Below are 20,114 nucleotides of genomic sequence, written 5' to 3' on the forward strand. Positions count from 1 at the left end.
ATTGTCAGCTAAATGTCATTAGAGCAGTGAACTTAACATGCAAGTACTTTTTTTATGCACAAACCTGATAATGGCATACCAAAAGAAAAGTGTCTCCTGTTCTTAATCTCTTTTGGTTACATACATGATCCCAGTGTCTTCTTAAAGTTAACTCTTTGTTTGCAGTCATAAAGGCAGAGTGAGTTGAAAGTGATGCCAAAAAAATACAGAGGGATGCACAAACATGGTGGTCTCATGCCTCCATGGTGAATGAAGAATCCTGGCATATTTTTGATGAATTGAAGTTATAGGGGGCCACATTTAATGAGAGCAATACTACATCAAATCATCCATTTACATAATCCTACACAAAACATGCGGTACAATCCAGGTTTCATTATCCTGTCATGTGCTCAGTGCTTCCCAAACAGACAGCAGTTTCTGATGGGGAACTAAATGGAAAGTGAAACTTAATCAACAAACTCCACTGACAAAAATAGTATGTTTACACAGGAGCATTAAAGGGTTAGTTCGTAGGCATGCAAGAAAAACAACTTTTCTTCACAAATTCAACACAACACGGGGTGAATAATCAATACACAGGTGGTTGTTTGGGGGTTGCAGTATTCTTGTAAAGGGTTGAATATATTTTGTTTACTCTGAAAGATTTTTCCACGTGCACAGCAGTTGTTGTCACTGCTAACTCTACTATTGTCCCTGAGGGTGCTGCAGACAGACATGTGCTTCCCCACTACCTTGTGAGCTTTACCAGGAGAGTGTAATGTGTGGGTGGTTTAGACTGTTCCTCAGTGCAAGGGCCATAGTTCACCCCCACTGTGCAAGCATGTTCAACCAGAAGGAGTTGTGAGTGCAGCAACAAGGAAGAGAAACCTTGCTTGTGAACAGTTGTGTTCATCGGAAACAGCCAGAGGTACTACTTCCAGGCATCGAACGGGGGGTCTCTGTACTGGTGGGCGAGACATGAAAGAAGTTTTGATGAAATTGACAGAATATGAAAAACTTTTTATTTTAACAATTTCTGTCTCCCTGCTCTTGTAAAGCTCTGTCAGCCCTTCATTGAGGAGTCTTTACAGCGATGGAAAACTGTAAAAAAAAAAATTGACGGGCTAAGCTGCTACGAAGGTCTAATAAAGCTGCCAGACACTGTCAGAATCATTCGAGAGCCCTCCAACATAGCCTCTTGTTCTCATCGCCAAAGGTTTTCTTGTCTGCAAATGAAGACTCGACGGGAGGCTTCTGCCAAGACCTCCCGCTAAGGCAGTTGTTGGTTTTCTAGGAAGGACATGGACGGGAACAGATCAGGGGAACTCATTCTTCGCCCCTCTAGCAGACGCACTAGGAGGGCTCTGAAATAGCTTGGGCTGGACCTGCTGGGAAGTTGCTACCTTCCCCTTCTCGCCTTCTATCTCTCTCTATCTGTTCCTTCTTCCCTCTGACAGATTTACTGCTTCTCTCCTCTATATTAGAGTCCTATTTGAGCGGCAGCCCTCTCAGCCACTGAGGAAAAAAAGTAGCATTTGATAAGGTTTTGGTCTGTCTGTCTGCTTAACGTGATGGCCCTGCTGCCTCTTCACTTTTCCTCTCCCGATGGGGGCAAGAGCTCTTTGAATTGCTTAACCTGAAGATAGGTTTGGTATCAAAAAAGGGTTTGTGTTCAGTTTTTGCACAGAGGTACAGATTCTGGTCAAACAAATGTTCAGATAACAGAATGCATAATATGACAAATGGAGAGAGAAGAACATATAGACAGCAAATGTGATTAGACAGCAGGTTGAAATGTGCCATTTATGTAGAACAGACAGAGATTACAGCTGTCACATTGTGCCTCTGTGAGATGCTGTCTTTATCCTTGTGGATAAATACCTGTGGATTTGCCACCTTCTGTAACTAATTACACTGTAAGTGTAAGCAAATTGACTCACTGTGTAGCCCAACACTGAGACGCTGAATATCTTAAGCACATTCAGTAAACATACATCAAATTCACAACGTGTGATCCTTTCGACTTTCAGAGTGATGGGTGGAAAAGTTGTCCTTTCTAGTGTCACCTTGTTATTTGCACTGTCTGTGATGGATTGTAGGCTTTTGGCACCAAGGATGGCTGATAATTGATTTGACTATATTTATGTAAAAACAATCATACAGTAAGAGAAAACAACTGGTTTCCAGAGTTGCCCGGGGAGAAACAACATAAAGACGATTGGAAGTCCCCAGGCAGCGAGTGTTGTATTGGATAATGAGTATGATATTGTGTCAAACAATGCGAGGAAAGAATCTCCTGGGTTTTACTCTAAACTCTAAATTAGCAAATATACAGATTATAGTGGCAGAAGGTGCAGAAAACAATGTTGTGCTTCATGTTCCTGTTTTGTTTGGATACTTAACATTTTCCTATTAGCAATAGCTTAATATTGTGATGTGGTGGGGAATGGATAAGTGTATGCAGCATGCTTTTGTGTGTGTGTGTGTGTGTGTGTGTGTGTGTGTGTGTGTGTGTGTGTGTGTGTGTGTGTGTGTGTGTGTGTGTGTTTATGTGTGCCAAACATCCATTTAAAGGGGAACTAATGTTTTTTTCAACCTGGGCCCTATTTTCCGATCTACTTTTGTCTAAATGAGTGATAGGCTGTTCAATATTTGACATTCCTCCAGTACGAAGCTCGGGCTGCCCTGCCTGCAGCCCGTGAGCGCGCGCTATATTAAATAATAGGGCACTCAGACAGCGTCAAACAACGTCAAAATACGTCCATTAAAAGTGCATATTTTTCACCCAGATAGGCTCTGATTGTTAGTATAATTATCCGACAACATAACGGAAAGGAGAAATGAACGTCTGTGTTTACCTTTAGCTGGATTCGGACATGTTCCTCTGCCTGTTGCTGCTCCCTCTCTCTCCTAGTCCGGCTCTGCATCCGCGTATGTCCGTGTACTCCGTGTTCAAATAAATACAGGCGGTCATCAAATTCAAATGGCTCATCCAGATCCAGTTGGTCAAAATCGGGTAAAAATTCAGCCATGACTACTCCAAACAGAGTAACTCCTGGCGTTTGTAAGGTCAGTCCAGCGGTAACTTCCTGCAACAACTCAAATCTCGCGAGACGTGAGAGCCAGACTTTCACTCTCTGAGTGAGTGTTTTGACTTGCCACAACAAACATGTCCGAATTTTTACCTGATTTTGACCAACTGGATCTGGATGAGCTATTTGAATTTGATGACCGCCCGTATTTATTTGAACACGGAGTACAAGGACGTACACGGACGCAGAACCCATTGAAATTGAAGAGCGGACGAGGAGAGAGAGGGAACAGCAACAGGCAAAGGAACATGTCCGAATCCAGCTAAAGGTAAACACAGACGTTCATTTCTCCTTTCCGTTATGTTGTCGGATAATTATACTAACAATCAGAGCCTATCTGTGTGAAAAAAATGCACTTTTAGTAGACGTATTTTGACGCTGTCTGACGCTGTCTGACGCTGTCTGAGTGCCCTATTATTTAATATAGCGCGCGCTCACGGGCTGCAGGCAGGTCAGCCCGAGCTTCGTACTGGAGAAATGTCAAATATTGAACATCCTATCACTCATTTAGACAAAAGTAGATCGGAAAATAGGGCCCAGGTTGAAAAAAACATTAGTTCCCCTTTAAACACTTAAATGCATGGGGTCCACTCCAGTAGACAGACACTTGGAAACCATTTTTGAACTAATTAAGTTGTAGTACCCCGTACCAACCACTAGGCTGTGGACCCCCTTTGATTATTATCTTTGTATGTCTTTGTCATTTTGGGATATTGCATCATAATTTCAAAAGATAGAGGGAGGAGGAGATCCACCAAGTACCTGGGGAATAACTGTCTAATCTTTTTATTCTCAAAAAAAGACATGCAAAAAATAAAATCAGCTACAAAAGATGGTAGCAAAGAAAAAATAATTTAATGAACCAATTTAATGTCTTGGACTGAAAATACATTTGTCCAATCCAGTGGATGTTATGGACCAAAGGGTAGACCGTACTGTCTATCCACTGCAGTGGACACCATGCATTAATGGTATAAAAAGAGATTTATTATATAGGTCTAAAAAATAAATGTTTGTTGTTATTTATTGATCTTGTGTGTATTCATAGCTATAATAAGTTGAATCACTCTGTGTGCTGTTGATGCATGGTGTCCACTGCAGTAGACAGATGTGTAACTCCTTCAAAATAACATACATTGGGGAAAAAGATTATGGGGGATGATTCTTACATAACGTTACTTTGAAGCCAAAAAAAAATTCAATCCTAAAGCATCCATAGATGCCAAATATGATTGGGTGGTGGAGAGATAGGTTTAAAATTATTTGCGAGACCTCTATATTGAACATTTCAATTGACTGAATAGTGCTGCTATAATGAGCATGGATCCTGGGTTTAATATTTCACTCAGTGTAACCATCATATATATATGTATGTAGCTTCAGTGAATAGTAGGAATAAGTTGATACAGAATATTTATGATACTGTCAGACAGCGTGGGGTAAGATTATTTTTCCAACAAAAACCCACCTAAGGGGAAATAAAGGGAGACTTGATGTTAAGATTTAATATATGCGTGCATGCCTGCTTGTGTGTGTGTTTTGTGTGCTGTATAACTTGCACCATCCGTACTCATAACAGCGTGTTTATGCCTGTGAGTGTGTTTTCTATGTAAGCATGTGTCTGAGTGAGCGTGTGTGTTCTAGTACGTCACGCCTTTTGTCCTTTGTCTTTTTCTCTGTGTAGGGTGTGCTGCCCACCCCCTTGCTGTCCCCGTGGCAGGCACAGCACCATGGCCTGACCCGTACCAGCATGCCCCAGCGCAGACAGAGTGAGTCACTAACATCCTTTGCAGCCTCTTCTCCACCTTTTCACAACACAACATATCCATAGCTGTGAAAATAGACCCAAAAAAGCACGTTATCTGTCTCCAATTAAAACCCTATAACCACTGAAATATCTTTGTTCCAGGTTGCTGTCTGTGCAATTACTGGAGGATTTCTGCTCTACATCTACTTTTAGATTAATTTAAAACAAGATTAGTAACATGTAAAATAGTTGTTTGTTTTACCAAACACAGTCTGACTTCTTGTTCCTTAGCAGTTCATTTACTGGTGTCCTTTTCCCTGTGCTGCTCATTTATAGCTTCAGTTCTCCTTTATTAGCTGTGTTCAGTCAGACACTAGCCGAGTTCGTCGACTTTCTAAAACCCGCAGATGTCTGCATTTCTAACCCTCACTTTGCTCCCCTGTTACTGTTTGCAAACATAATATATCTGCACTAATTTGCATTGTTGTTCCCCTAACAGAGGATGTATCTTATGTTCTTGAACAAATAGTACATATGAGCGTAACGTGATCTTTGCTTGGGATATAAAAATGAAATTAGCAGTATTTTTCTGTAGACTAAAACAGTTTGACTTTATTGAGAGACACAGGACTGAGAAACAATGACAGTGTAGTCACAACAACAGTGAATCCCTCAAAGCTTCTGTGTTATGCTTTGCTGATTAGGTAGCAAGTAGGGAAGGCAGAAAAAGACAATGGGTAAATAGACTTCAGAAAATACACATATGTGAGAGAGCAAAGAGCAAGAAAATAAAGACAGAAACAAAGAGAGGAGCCCACGCTGCGTTCCTTTGATCTATCCCAGTGGGGCTCAGCGTTGTATCAAGAGGCAAGGTGATAAAAATGTGGTGCACAGGTGTTCTGTTTTTTTTTTTTTTGTATGTTTCAGGTTATTTCCATCTTGTGTTTATAGACTATTTTGACAAATACGTGAGTACAGCCCAGCATTCAGTACATTTTCTCCCACCAGTAGATTGCATGATCTCATTAAACAAAACATAGAAGAACATCTGTACAGCAGGAGAAAAGCAGTTGGAGAAAACAGGGTAATCACACAAATAGAATGTAGTTGGTGTGCAGTTATATTGAGATACATGATGATAAACAACAGATTTGACCGCTAATGCTCTGACCTCCCACCGGAAGCTGTGCCCGTGAACAAACTAGCAAAGAGTTCTTGCTGGTAATGAAGGTCTTTAGAAAAAAAGATAGAATTGCCAGTCCTGAAATTAGAGCAGAAACTGGTCTATTCACACAGGCTGTGCTGAACGGAGGATACAGTGATTATATTTTGCATGAACTTGGTTTGTTTGTTGGGCTAATTTGTGACTTTTTGGCATGGGCTAGGTGTTAATGCTGGATTTAAAATATCTGAACCTCTCTCATACATATCTGTACCCTCTATGTCTCGTATTTTACTCCAGCCTCTCTCCCTGCGTTTTAACCCTTCTCTCTCCTCACCTCATCTCTGCTCTCCCCCACTCAATAAATGAAAATTGAATCTCCCATGTTCTCTCTCCTCTACTTTTGCCTCCCCACACATAATGCGTTTGACAAGGAGTGGAGCACCTAGTGCAGTACTTCACTGACACAGCGTGGTACAGTAACATTTCTTTAACATGCAGTGAACATGCTGCCCTCCTACCACCTCCTGCACGCTGGGCTGTGGTGTGGCGTCATGAGGCATGACAGAAGCATGCTCTTTTTACATCTGCATCCGCATGCTTTGTATTTGATTTTCAAGGTTGTTTTGGAGTTTTGATTGTGTGTATCTGTACTTGGAACTTTAGTCTGTTCTACTTAATGGTGATACTTTTTAGTTGTGAACATTTTTCTTTTTTCATACTTCATACTTTATTCACCTTTTTTTGTGTGTGTGTGTGTCTTTAAGGTATATTATGCAGGATTTTCCTAAGAAAATGTATAGACTCATACAGAAGTAACCCCTATCAATCGTCATTATGAACAACTAGTAGTGTGTGATGGTACTGTATATATATTTGCAGAGTCTCGTCTGCTTGTATTTTCTTATGTGTTCAGGAAGTTCCTGGGCACAGTGACCAGGTGCCAGATCATAAGCAGCATGCACCCAAGAGAAATAGGGCTGGGTATCAGTACTCAATACCTTTAGGGTATTAGTCAAAAAAACCAGTACCAAGTGGTATAGAAACATCTTCAGTCAAACAATACCTGCATTAGATCTTTTTTGCACCTGGGATCTGATCCCAGACCATTCTGACTCCCCACTGGATCAGCAACCTTACTAACACAGCAGCAGCAGCTAACAACCAACACTAACCTGTTTACTAGTCCCAACAAACTCACACCGACACCGAAATGGCTCGGCTGTCATTAAATCTGTAATAAATGTTAGCTAACATTGGCTAACAGTTAGCCCTGTCACTGTGCGTGTGCGGCTGAGCAGACTCTCCAGTGCGGAGCTAACTCCCCCGCAATAGCAACTAACTTAACAACCCATACAGTCCAGTGCGGTAAAGTTGAGCTTGGTGTTTTTGAAACAGCTGGCAGTGCAGCATGCTGGGATGCCACCAAAATGCTCAAAAGTATGGCTATAGTACATGCCACTACCTTCACATATAGGGTATAGAATGAAGTCCCCGATTGGTCTTGGTATCGATTGGTAGCCTACTGGTAATGGTGCTGGTATTGAACCTTTAAAATGATTCCCAGCTCTAAAGAGGAAGCTAGGAAAATCATGGAAAAAGCAGATACACTGATGTGAAACGCCAAGTGGACAAGTCTCGTTCTAAAACGGTAAATCTGGGGTTGGCTTTCATCTTCACTTTAGCTGGTAGTACTGTTTACAAACAGTAACCAACAATTCCTGCATGGTATACCATTAATTTCTTCCATTCTATCAAATCCATTTTATAAGATGTGTTACGCATGCATGGGTAAATCTCTGTGTGGATTTGTTTTTCTATATTTTATTCATCGAACAGGTGCTTTATTATTCTAGGTGTTCACCTTGAAGGATTTGGATGGAGTGAATTGAAAGGAATAACATTTAAGAATCCCCCTGTGTTATGGGACGTGAATGTGTTACCGCTATCCCGAGCAATCTCCTTCATTCTAACTCCCCTATCAAAGCAGTTAAGCACAGCAAGCAAAAGACAAATCAAAGCAATCACACATCCTCTGCTCTCACACCGCTTAAACACAATCCAAATCACCGTTTTCACAACCATCTATACTAAATGATACCACAAAGTCTAATCTAGCTCTGAAAATGGAGTGCCACCATATTGCCACTCTGATCTGCTTATGCGCTGCAATCACATTGTCTTCCGGTAGACATAATGTGGATCATTTATACATCCTTATTCAAATTCTCGCATGTTGCTTTTCTAATCCCGCAGCCATTTTTCACGGTGAGAGTGGCTTGAGAACAGATTGGTTATGGTGGGCCCTGACATCTTCCAGGTGCTTCAAATTGGCGTCTTCCTTGGTTGGAAAGCAAGTGTCTTTTCAAGTGATAGCTATCATTAGTGAGCTGAGATATTTACTTCTTGGCAGAGCAGTGAAGAGCTCAAAATGATTGCTGCTAATTATTAGGATCTGTAGCAGACAGCTGGAGCTGCCAATAATTATTGAGTGTGACCTATAGATGCTGCATGTTGGTATCACTGTCTGAGGCTTCTTCCAGCTGGGAAGACATGCACTCAATGCAAACCTCACAGTTAACGTGAACATGTCAGTTTAGTAATTTTACCATGAACCAAACTTTTGAAACTGAAAAATGGTTTAAGGCCTGTATCTATAATGATGATGTCTGATATATTTAGTGGATTTATTTTGGTAACACCTGTAATTTATGGAGTGGTACAAAGTCTTTTATTTCGTTTTGAACTGTGAGAGTCAGTAGAAAGTGCTCACTCTCAGTCTGAATTAGAATAGGTACTGTACGCTATGTCAACCCTAAAGATAAAAGCTTAATAACATGCTCTTAATTTGAGTGACAGGCTAATCAGAGTTATTGTAAAAAGCAACAGAAACATTCCTGTTTCTGTAGGTTTTAAATTACAGACTTTGAAATCTAAAAACAGCATTTCCCTGCTTGAAAAACACGCAGCAACACACTGACACACAGAGGTGGACAAGGGCTTTGTACCAGGCTAGAGGACGCACTGTGGCAGGGGACCAGGAGATGGAGCTGTGGCCTCGGACATCCACTCCCACCCACAATATAAATGACTGATGGTAGAAACAGGCAGAGCAGCTTGACCCGCACAGCTATATATTCACATCCTCTGAGATCTTTTTACTTTCAACTCACAGGGGGCATGTTTCTGCTAAAACTGAGTTCATGTTTTTCAGCAGCTTAAGGTGGTTCCAGGTGGATTTAGATTCTTTAAGTTCTGCTCAAAGGACACAGATTGAAAAAAAGGCCAGTTCTCTGGTTTCTCAAGGTAAAAACTGACAGTGATGCCTCACAGAGTCAGCCTCAAACTAAGTCAGCTAACAAGGCACTAGAAGGGTTTTTTTAATAGATGTTGAGATCAGAAGCTATTCAGAAAATGTACTCATATACTTTATAAGATATTCACAACATTCGGTATTGACGTTTTTCTGATCTGAGCAACTCTGCTGGTGGTTGTATGGACTAATGAGCACCGCTGGCCTTGTATTCTGCTGGAAGCGTGGTTCAGAATAGTTGGTGTAAACAAGGTTAAACTCTTAAGGCACTATCAACCTGGTCTCGCTCCCAGGGAGTCAAATATAGTAGCCTGGTCAGTGGTTCTCATTTCTTGAGTGAAAGTCAACTTAAGTTTTTCAACCATGTAGCTAAGTTACTGGGATACATCACAGGTGACATACTCATTAAGTTACTGTAAGAAATGTAGTTATTTGAACCCTAACCATTTTTCTAAACCTAACCAAGTAGTTAACAAGCTTTGGTGGCAAAACCTACGTTTCCTGTGAAGATGTAAGTTAATTTTAACAGATGCTGTTGCATGTAACGAGCAGAAATTGACACTGAAATGCACACATCACAAACTGATGCTGGAGGGGAACCTAGAGCAACATATTCTGAAGCGTAGGGCCACTGACCAAGCTGCTGTATTTGGCGAGTTGGGAGTGAGAATGTGTTGGCACTATATGTCACCCAAACATAAAGCAGTACCTATGCAGTAAAGGCAAAAGTGTTTGAAGCTGTGATGCAGAAATTATCTGTGAATTCTTCAATCTAAAACAAATATGTGCAGCGAGTGGACAGATTTATCATTAAGACATGTACAACAGAAACCAATCCAGTGTAGAAGTGTTGAAACAAATGCTAACTCTGTTAAATCATAATGAGTTTTTGTTGTATCTGTGTCAGAGAGATGTTAACTCAACTCCTTTGAAGCCGTAGCTTGTTGTTTCGTCTCGCTGGATAATTAGCAGCTCTCTAACACAACAAATATTGAACATAAAAAGCTTCACCGATACAGTAAATGTTGCAGGGCTGTTATGGAATTGCATCGCGTTGTACAGGTGTTCATGGTTTTGTGTTTATACTCTGTATGTCCGCTGGTGGAGGACAACACCACGGTCGGTCTGAATTTCATGTGGTTAACGGCTCAGCACGTTCCTGCATAGGCAGCAGGCATCATAACTCTCAGTTTGAGTGTTTTGAAGCCCCTCTGCAGCAGCGATCACAAAATGAGTCAAAGACTTCAGTAGATCCCAGGCACTCACACGGCAAGGTTATTCTCCTCTGCTTGTTTTTAAGTGCTGAATCAGGGCTTCCTCTGTGACTTTGCCTCTCCTATTCTAGGAATAGTTCAGAGACTGGCACTGGAAACGGGCTGTGACATTAAAGAGTAAATAAACAAGTCAAAGAAAGGCACAATTTCCAGTTTGCTTTTTGATTCAGATTTCCTTTGCGGCGGCAACATTTTCAAAAGCCTGGATTCCACAGGGATCAAAGACACAAAAAGGGGAGATTTTTAAATCCGGCCATTTCTGGAACATGGTATAAAAAAACCTCAGAGATGTACCTCATTATACACTGACTGTTACATGACTATTTTTTGCCCGTTTAAAAAAAGTTTTATTGATATATCATTCCTCTTTTCTTTTTTTCTGCAGCCTCAAATACTACAGCCTTTCAACCCCTGCCTCAAAGAGCACCTCCACCAGGGAAGACTAGCAAAAACTCCCCCCACCGAGGGCCACAGTGACCTCACAAGTCGGAGTAGGAGTAGATCAGAGGAAGGAACTTATACAGACACTGATCGTGCTCTTGAAGACCTTATGGCAGATGTCTCCGGGCCAGCAAACCCCGACAAGCTGAGTCATCTCCTCAGCACCCACCTGCGCTGCCCGGGCTCCAGGGCTCCACAGGGGGTAACTGCCAGAGACAGTCCAACATCAGCAGCTCAGTCTGCATCACAGCATGACCGGAGAACTCCTGCTGTGACACCGCAGAGCTCTGTCACTCCCAAATGTGCTGGTTCGACTAGCCCTCGCATGCTGCAGCCTCCTCGCCTTCACAAGCGCGTGTCTCTCCCTGCACTCAAGCCAGGGGGCACTGGTGGCTTTGCCTCTCTGAAGCTGGGCTGTTCCTTAGGGCCTCTGCCTAACCGGGCCAAGCAGCTGCCCCCTCCATCTAGAGGCCTTCCCTGCTTTAATGCTGGACCCCAGGTTCAGTCTCCAAGTCTGTGTCGCACTTCACTGCTTCAGCCTCGCAGAGCATCAGAGCCTTGCAGGGATCCACGGTGCTCCGACTCCAGCCTGGAGGAGCCCGACCAGGGGACGCTCAAAGACCCTGGGTCAGCCAAGATCCTGATCCCTTTGAGTCGTTCATGCCTCCCCAAGCCAAAGATTCCCTGAGGAGCTTAAACCCACCCATCAGAACTTAAAACTGGAATCACTCTGACACTGCTATTCATCCCCGTCTCTCCCCAGCCATAATAACAGTGTGATTGTTTTACCTTGTGAGTGTCAAAGAAACATACACTGAGCTCAGCAACCATTATGGACCATTCAGGGACTGCCTGTGTCGTTGACATTGGTATTGTGACTGCTGTATTGTTTCTAAATTAGTATCTAACAACTCCAGCCTGACTGACTGATCGATACGTAGTATGTAGCAGGATCTTATCTACACAACAATCCATATTGGTATATAACAGTTTACAGGTTGATGGGAATTTATGGAAGAAGAAATGTCCAGTTTACAGGCCGTGCACGTGCACACGAATGCTGCTGATGGGGAAAAAAACCGAGTGTTGACATTCAGAGAAGTTAGCTTTAGTTTTGTTTTGTAATACCCGCTGGCTGTTCACAAAATTTAAAGTCCAAGTTCACTTGTCCTCACACAGCTGTGCCCTCTGACACCCAGGTGCATTTGGTTTTAAACATGGAGGTGGCATAAATGTGACCTTTGCAGTGTAATAGAAGGCCACAGGGAAGATGGAGACAAAAACAAGAAATGGGAAAGAAAGAAAAAAAAAAGAATAAAATAACAGCAAAAGTGGAATAGGGGGCTAGAATGAAAAACAAATGCATCAAAGTGCTCCTGAGATGTCACTCCCAGAATGAAAACACACGTCTGTGTAAATGTGTGTATGAAGTGAGAGGCCGGAGACATAGAGGTGAGGTGCGTACATGTTTCTGTGTCAGTTTGCTCTGCTTGCATCATGAAACTGCACGTATTAGCAAGAAGGGTCTCCGACCTTCTGTGTAAATGCAACTCAGATGGGAATATAGGCTTATAAAAAGTAACACCATGCTGGTGGTGGAGATGTGATTAGGAGAAACAGTGTGTAAGTGAGGAATTCACTTTCATAATGTAGTGGAAAAGAGCAGTGTAATAAAGCACTCACACACTTAAGTGTGCTCAGGTACAATGTAGGCTCACTCATACGTTTCCATGTGTCTGTTATTTCAGGCCTATTTTGTCCATTTGTAGATAGACGACAGTGAAGAGTACCAGGAAGTATGATGCATTATGAGAGAGGAGACGGCATGTAACAAAGTAAATTTAAAAGTCCAGTGTGAAGGATTTAGGAGGATATATTGGCAGAAATGGAATATAATATAATATAATAATTATGTTTTCTTTAGTGTATAATCACCTGAAAATAACATTTTTTGTGTTTTTGTTACCTAGAATGAGCCATTTATATCTTCATAGGTCCTCGTCCGCCATTTTTCTTCAGTAGCCTAGAATGGACAAACCAAACAGTAGCTCTGGATAGGACTATTTGCATTTTTGCATCAGCCACCGTCGCTAGCAGCCCCCCATGATGAACAGTGTTGAAAAAACACTGTTTGAAACCATGTCACTTTATCAAGTGTTTTAAATGGTGTAATTCACTGCCTCGGTTTGTTTTGGAAAAGAAGAGACCCCTGCGTAAAATTTGTCTCCTTTTAAAAACCTGAACATCTGGATTTTAAGTTATTAGAAAAAATAGTGAGCACACATTAGCGAGCCCGGTCTCACTTCGAAGTTGTCGAAATCTGGCACTTGGGCAGTAACTTGAGTCAGAAACCACCAAAAAAGGCGTCCTTTAACGTCGGCATGATATACGACCGGTTGCCGTTATAGTTTAACAGCACCTGGCAGCGTCATGGGTAAACGCAGCGGGACAAGGACGGCAAAAGTCCCGACTTGGGCGGGCGGGAGGGATGCTGGATGGGTCCAACAAACACAGACTTTCACCTGAGAGAGCAGTGTTAGTGTCCTGTGAGATTCTAAAGCCAAACCCTGTTCTTTTTTTCCTAAACCTAACCATGTGTGTTTGTGTTAAAGGAAAAATAACGTCAATTCGCAGTTTTGTACCCACGTAGTGTGTTTATTTTGAAAGAAGACAATGCATGTAACAGGCAAAACTTGGCACGGCGTCCCAGAGCGTCAGCAACCAACCAGGGTACCTTGCACGTTGTATGTGGACGCGGAAAGTCCATGACCAAACGTCAATATGTGACGAGGTTGGAGTGAGAATGTGGTGCATTAGCAGGTGCTGGGCTAACGGCTAGTCTGCTTTATTCAGTGTTTTTATCGGTTTAAATCACCAGATCTGTTTGTTTTGGAGAGGAGGAGACCTCTGCAGATAATTTGGCTCCTGGTAAAAACCTCCTGAACAATGAATTGAAGGAACTCTAACTGAGAAAGATTTCAGCTGGTTGCAATCTGCAGCCCTCACCTCTAGATGCCTCTAAATCTCCCTAAATCTTTCACACTGTTCCTTTAATATCCCACAGTCATGTAATCCTTATTTATTAGTCAGCCAGTTGTTTTTAGTGCAAAAATATGTGTTGCCAAAATTGTTGAGATGTTCTTAAAAGGATAAAAAAGTCTCATTGAAAATCATTATTATTTGATGTCAGAAAATTTAAGTCAGATTGCGAGAAATGGCATTTAAGAAAAGAGAATTTGGGAGTCAATTAAATAACTCGTTAAGAGGGACATTTTTGCAATGCACACTGACTTCTTTGAACTGCCTCCCTCAATGACCCACACGTGGAAACATCAGCTAACAGGGACTCATTAGACGTGTGAAGCTGCTGCCTGGTGTGTGTGTATATATATGTGTGTGTGTGTGCATGTTTGAGTGTCTGAGCTGTTGTCGTTTCCCCCCTCATCTCCTCCTCTTGCTCTCCTGCACAGCTCTTTGGGAACATCAAAGGTATTAGCGCGGTATTTTCAGGTAGGGAGCCTTCGGGGCTTTAGTGGTGTTTCTGAGGGAGTTATGGAGAATTGTGTTTATCTCTCCTTTGCGGAGCCCTTTTGCAGTCAAACGCTCCCGAAATGTCCCCAAACGGAGAGCAGCAGTGTGTTAAAAAGGCCTTCTGACAGCAACTCTGCTCTCTTCTCTGTCACGCCGCGTGACCACTTGGTGTACGCCTCTGGCACTGTCCGGTCTACTGCGTCCAATAATGCACCCTACATAGACAGAGTGAGACAGAGAGAGAGAGAGAGACGCACACACACACACAGACACACCGCACGCATACACATCTGGACACACAAGTTACATAGATGCACATGCACAGGAACTCTGACAGAACTCGAAGAGACACGAAACTCAGAGGGAACACACACACATGAGATCAGGCTTCTGAGTAGCCAAACAACTGCACCTACACACACACACACACACACACACACACTTTGAATTCTGTAGCAAAGTGCTTAAAAGTACATTTGTGTTGTTTTGGTAGCTTTCACAAAATGAGCTCTCCAAGTTCACATTGATCCATCTGTCCGCTGTAGCCCCCACTCGCTGGAAAAAAAATGTCCGCCCTCAGATTACCTTGGAAATGGGTGGAAATGTGGATCCATGTGGCTGATAAAAGGTGTTTACCTGTTGGACAGTTCAACATTGTGCCAAACCAGCCAAGCAGTCAACACCGCTGTGTGAGGCCAAGAAAAACCCATTTCTTTTAATGAAAACAGAGACGGAAAGATACAGAGGATGAGAGAGATGCACAGGCAGAGACAAGAAGACGGGAGCCAGAGCTGGAGGAGAGGGAGCAAAGAATAATAGATGTAGAGATGAAGTAGTGACGGCACTATGATCGGGATAAGCTGTTTCGGGCAGACTTTTCCGCTCGTGAATGTTTGTCTATATAACGTTGTGAAGGTGTGTGTAAGAGAGGAGAAGGACACAGAATACATAGCAAGGTTGTTTGTGTGCACTGTGGTCCAGAGAGTAGCCCAATCCCCTCAGCTGTGTCGTTCACTGCTTAGTAATGCCAAACAGGAAATCAATGTTGCCCGCTGTATGTGTTTGTGTGTGTATATGTGCGTCTCCAGACACCTCTGGCTGCCAGTGTTTCTCTCTTGGAAGTGTGTGTGTGTGAGAGAGACAGAGAGAGTGAGAGGGAGATGTATCTGCCCACAGGCCAAAGGCAAGCCCATGCCAAGGAAAGCGGGGCAGTGACATCCTTCTCTCCCTGTGCTCTATTCCCTATCTCCAAATCAATGTCCCTGCACAGTTTAGCAGTCAAGCCAATCAGTCTTGCTAGCTATGCTATAACAAAACCACAACTGGGCTCTCTGTAGCAGCTCGGATCAATTCTAATGCAGGATCTTGATTCACTTTGTTTTTGCGATAAGACTCACAAATTATTAAGCCGCACTGTGCAACAGGAAAAGGAGGCCAGGTCGTTCTATGTTATTACTCTGAATGGAGCAGGACTGCATTACAGCACACATTATCTATCTGTAAAGATGTTTTCACGCACTACAATGAAGATGCACAGCAACTGAGACACATTACTTGACTTGTAACTTGGAAATCTACCAATATTTATAACATATATTAGAGTTACTGCAAAAGAACAAACAAGCAGAGGCATATTTGCAGTGTCAGGCTTTTGGTTTTACTTTAAAGCTACTATGATCTACATGTTTATATTAACAATGGATCACATGACTGTTTATATGCAAAGAAAATGCTTGTAGTGACAGACCCACAGATTATTATCACCTACTGTACCTCTAAAGTTCAGCGCTACTGAGCACTTTAGCACCTTTTAGCTTGTTTTGGTTTCACTGCCCTCAACTCACTGGTTCACTCACAATCATGCCATTTCCAAACAGATACAATAGGATAGAAAATATTTTTATTTTCCACAATAGATGGAAATTTGACATTTAAAAGCAGACAAATAGTCAGTAAAACAAACATACAAAGTCATTACAAAATGCTAAACACATAAAATCAGCTAATTTTCTGTGGTTTAAAACTCATCAGTCACATTATTGGCACTTGGGATGAAAGACTTCTTAAGTACATTTTTAGTTGCCAGAGGGACTCTATAGCGCCTCCAGGAGCTCAAGAGCTCAAACTGCAGCAGGCAGCTGCTCTGATAAACCCATGGGCATGTTACCAAACAGGCCTACCAGGCCAGGGGGCCCCTTAACCAGAGCCTCTGCGTGAAGTCGCTGTCATTAACTTTGCATGTCTTGTCGAACGGGTTAGTCATCATGTTAATAACTGAGCCTCAAAGTCCTAAAAAAAAAAAGAAAAACTGAAGGAATAGCCTAAATATTCACTTTGAAGATGATTCAGGAAGGAAACCAGCATGATACATTTTAAGAGAGCGTTTCTATTCCCTCAGTTTAACCACAGAAGTTATGACACTATGCAATTTAGGCCATTCAGTTCTGTGGGGAGAAACAGCAGCATGTTGTACCTGCGCTAGGGGGGTAAGGGGGCCCATGATGTCATAATCCGCCTATGGATAAATCATCTGTACACTACCTGCTCAGCATCACACTGCAGAGAGACAAGTGCAGACTCTTGTGAAACAGAGCTGAAAGGAGAAGAAATACTGGACAGGTTGGGCGCAAACATGATTCTTAATGTTGTAAACGCTGTAAGCTACATTCATTTTATGAACTAAATAAGGTGATAATCTGTTGGGGGTTTACAGCTGCTTCCAAGTGGCCAAAAATCAGTTAGTGCAGGTTTAAAACCATAATGAGGAGCAGATGTTTTGTAGCCACCACTACCTGCTCCTGATTCTGGTTTTAAAGTAAAAGTAAAACTTGCAAATATGCCTTTGTGTATTTTTGGAGTAACTCTACTCTTATACTTGACTTGAGGTTTAGTATATATGTTGTCCAAGCAGTAAGAGACGCGGTACATAGTGTCCATAGATGTACTTTTACAGTTACAGTTGTCATTTTCATCATTGCTGGATTTCCACTTGTAAGCAGATAAAGCACATACTGTAGTGTAGCTGTTAGCATATTTTCCTCCCATAATGTGTAAGGTCACTGTATTTATCACTACATAATCTCCAATAACAGCTGCTTTCAGCTGCCGAGCACTGTCTCCACTATACTGTGCAATATTGTTTGAAGCAAAAACATGAGGGAACGCTACACTATGTTTAAAGCGACCTTTTATGCAAATGAAAAAAAAAAAAAAAAGCGAATAAAGCTTTTTTGAAAATTCTAATCTGAAGCACTTTAAATGACATTAGTTGTTAATGCTGAATTAACATTAAACTGGATTTAGAAGCTGCTTGCTTTTTACAAAAAAACCTTTTGATTTCTTTTATTCTTTCTTCTTTGCCAGTGTGTCTCTGTTTGCAAAGGTAATCATATTTTTCTAGGAAGCCATGTGAGACAGCAATAAAGGAGCGAACCAAATTCTGACAAAGGTGTTTCAGCTTATCTTCTGTTGGTGGCAAATGGAGCTTTGTCACCGTTTACCGTCTTTCTTTCTAATGTTATTTCCATCAGAACTGCTTGCATGTTAGACCAATAACTCCAGATGTGTTTACCTTAAAAGCTTAGCTGCAGGTCAGCGGTGAAATGTTAAACATCAGAGCAGGAGATGGTGCTGCGCCATCAATGAGAGGCCACAGGTGAAATCCTTTGTCCTATGGCGGGTAGTGCTGCTTTGACAGCCAACTCTGTTCATTGATTTGGATCACAGACCCTCGCCAACGCTTACACCTACAAACATAAAGCCGCTGACCTCAGTTCAAGATGAAAGAGAAACCTCATTCTCAGTTTCTTTTCCTTGTTTTCACCGTTGTGTTTCTGTGGAAATAAAGTATGATTGTGAAGCTAATGTGGTTTTGTCTGATGTTTTGTTGTCTTTTTAGAATAATTACCACCCTTTTTTTCTCACTAAATCCAACAGACTTCAAAGGCAGCCACAAAGCCTTAGCGAAAGTGTCACAGGGGCACTTTTACAGAAATTTAAGCAATGTTAAGGCCCCTGAGAGGCTGCTTTTAGGGCTTAAAGTAAAAGGCATTTCCTTTCTTGTCAAATAAATGAAACTAAGTAGCATAACTCATCTCTATTCATTACAAACTATGCAGCCTCCGTACACCTTGCATATAGTCCACTTACTAATGAGGTTACACGCTTCAGAGACGATGGGTTGATAACAGCCTGCCAAATGCAAGGAGTAGCGTGACACTGTCATTAACTTGGAAAAGTGGGAGATGGAGTGCAAAAGGTTTTTACTTGAAAGGAAGCCAGGCTCTTTTATCATAAACTGTCAAATATATGTGAGAGGATTTTCACTGTGTACGAGTGCTGCAGGTTGCTGCTCAGAGAACACAGGTTTGGTAGACTCATTATAATGTTGAAGAAAGAGTACGTTCTTGTGTGGCATAAAAAATATATAATATTGTGCAATCGGTGCTCTTCAATTATGCAAAGTTTTACTACGAGCACTTCTAACAGTAGGGTGGTAAAATCCTTAACATTCAGTTTCCCCTTCTCAATTATACTCCGTGTGTTCCAGCACCTCAATGAAGATCCATAATATTTAAATGTAAGACGACTTTTTTACGACTGCACCATTTAATGAAAAGGTAATATTGTTGAAGTCCCCCCCAAATATACATTACATGTGTGTACATGTTTAGTATCTTTGAAAATCTCTTGCACTCACTAGGATTGAAAGAAGATCTGGGTCTCCCTGGTGCCTGAAATTAAGTGGATTCAAACCTTTTGAGATTATTTATTGGCCAGTAAACCCAATATAACACAGACGGGAAGATTAATAAAGAAAGAGGCAGAAAAATAATCAAAAACACATGTTTCTCTCCAAAATACTTCAAACAACATCATGGATGTGGAGAAAAACAAAACAAAACAAAATAAAACAAAACAAAACTGTATGCTGCATTCACATACTCCAATGATCCCATTTCCCAAGTTGGGAAGTTATTTTTCTGCCTTTGGTGCGTTCATGATCTTGAACAAAGTCTGTCTTAATAAATAAAGTTAAAGACGTTTCCTTTAATTTTTCCCGTAAATTGGAAACTAAGCACGGCAGATAAGAAAATAATGCTCTACTGCTTATTACATGCAAAACACACCATAGCCAGATCTGGAAATCTGCTATCAGACCAAGTTTACAAAACCTGGCGTACTGGACTGTCACACTATGTTGCCCTTGAAAAACTTACTTTAAGATTAAGGGTAAATATTCTACTTTTGATAAGATATGGGAATATGTTTTGGTATTTCTAGAGGAGGAGAAGGCTACAAGAGTCTTAAACCCTTGAATACAATAGTATAATGCGCATTTTTGTTTCCTCTTTCTTTCCTTTAGACTGTCAATACTTTTATAAGTAGCATTTATGATTATTTATTTTGTCCCTTGGAATAGCACTCATTGTACTGCCCTGTCGTAGCAGTTGTGAAGATGATGCGTTACTGTGAATGTTCTCTTTCAAACCCTACTTGTTTTTGTTGTTGTTTTTGATGTGATATTTAAAGTACATAAAAAATCCAGTGAACACAGTTATTTACAAAAAAA

The 20,114-nt window shown here is 41.6% G+C and overlaps 1 protein-coding gene across 3 annotated transcripts in view; it reads left to right on the forward strand.

The window, feature by feature from the left end:
- The window catches only part of ccser2a (coiled-coil serine-rich protein 2a), a 72,470-nt gene extending 54,064 nt beyond the window's left edge, over window positions 1-18,406 (forward strand). For 2 of the 3 annotated variants that reach the window (XM_050071143.1, XM_050071145.1), the window contains exon 10: window positions 10,956-18,406. In XM_050071143.1, the coding sequence (XP_049927100.1) occupies window positions 10,956-11,699 (744 nt within the window). In that variant the 3' untranslated portion in view covers window positions 11,700-18,406. Of the gene's footprint in view, window positions 1-4,758; window positions 4,844-10,955 lie in introns of all 3 variants that reach the window. The other variant, XM_050071146.1, reaches the window with a different exon arrangement.
- Window positions 18,407-20,114: the final 1,708 nt, after the last annotated feature.

The sequence above is a fragment of the Epinephelus moara genome, chromosome 19 (assembly GCF_006386435.1).
Source record: "Epinephelus moara isolate mb chromosome 19, YSFRI_EMoa_1.0, whole genome shotgun sequence".
Lineage (NCBI taxonomy): Eukaryota > Metazoa > Chordata > Actinopteri > Perciformes > Serranidae > Epinephelus > Epinephelus moara.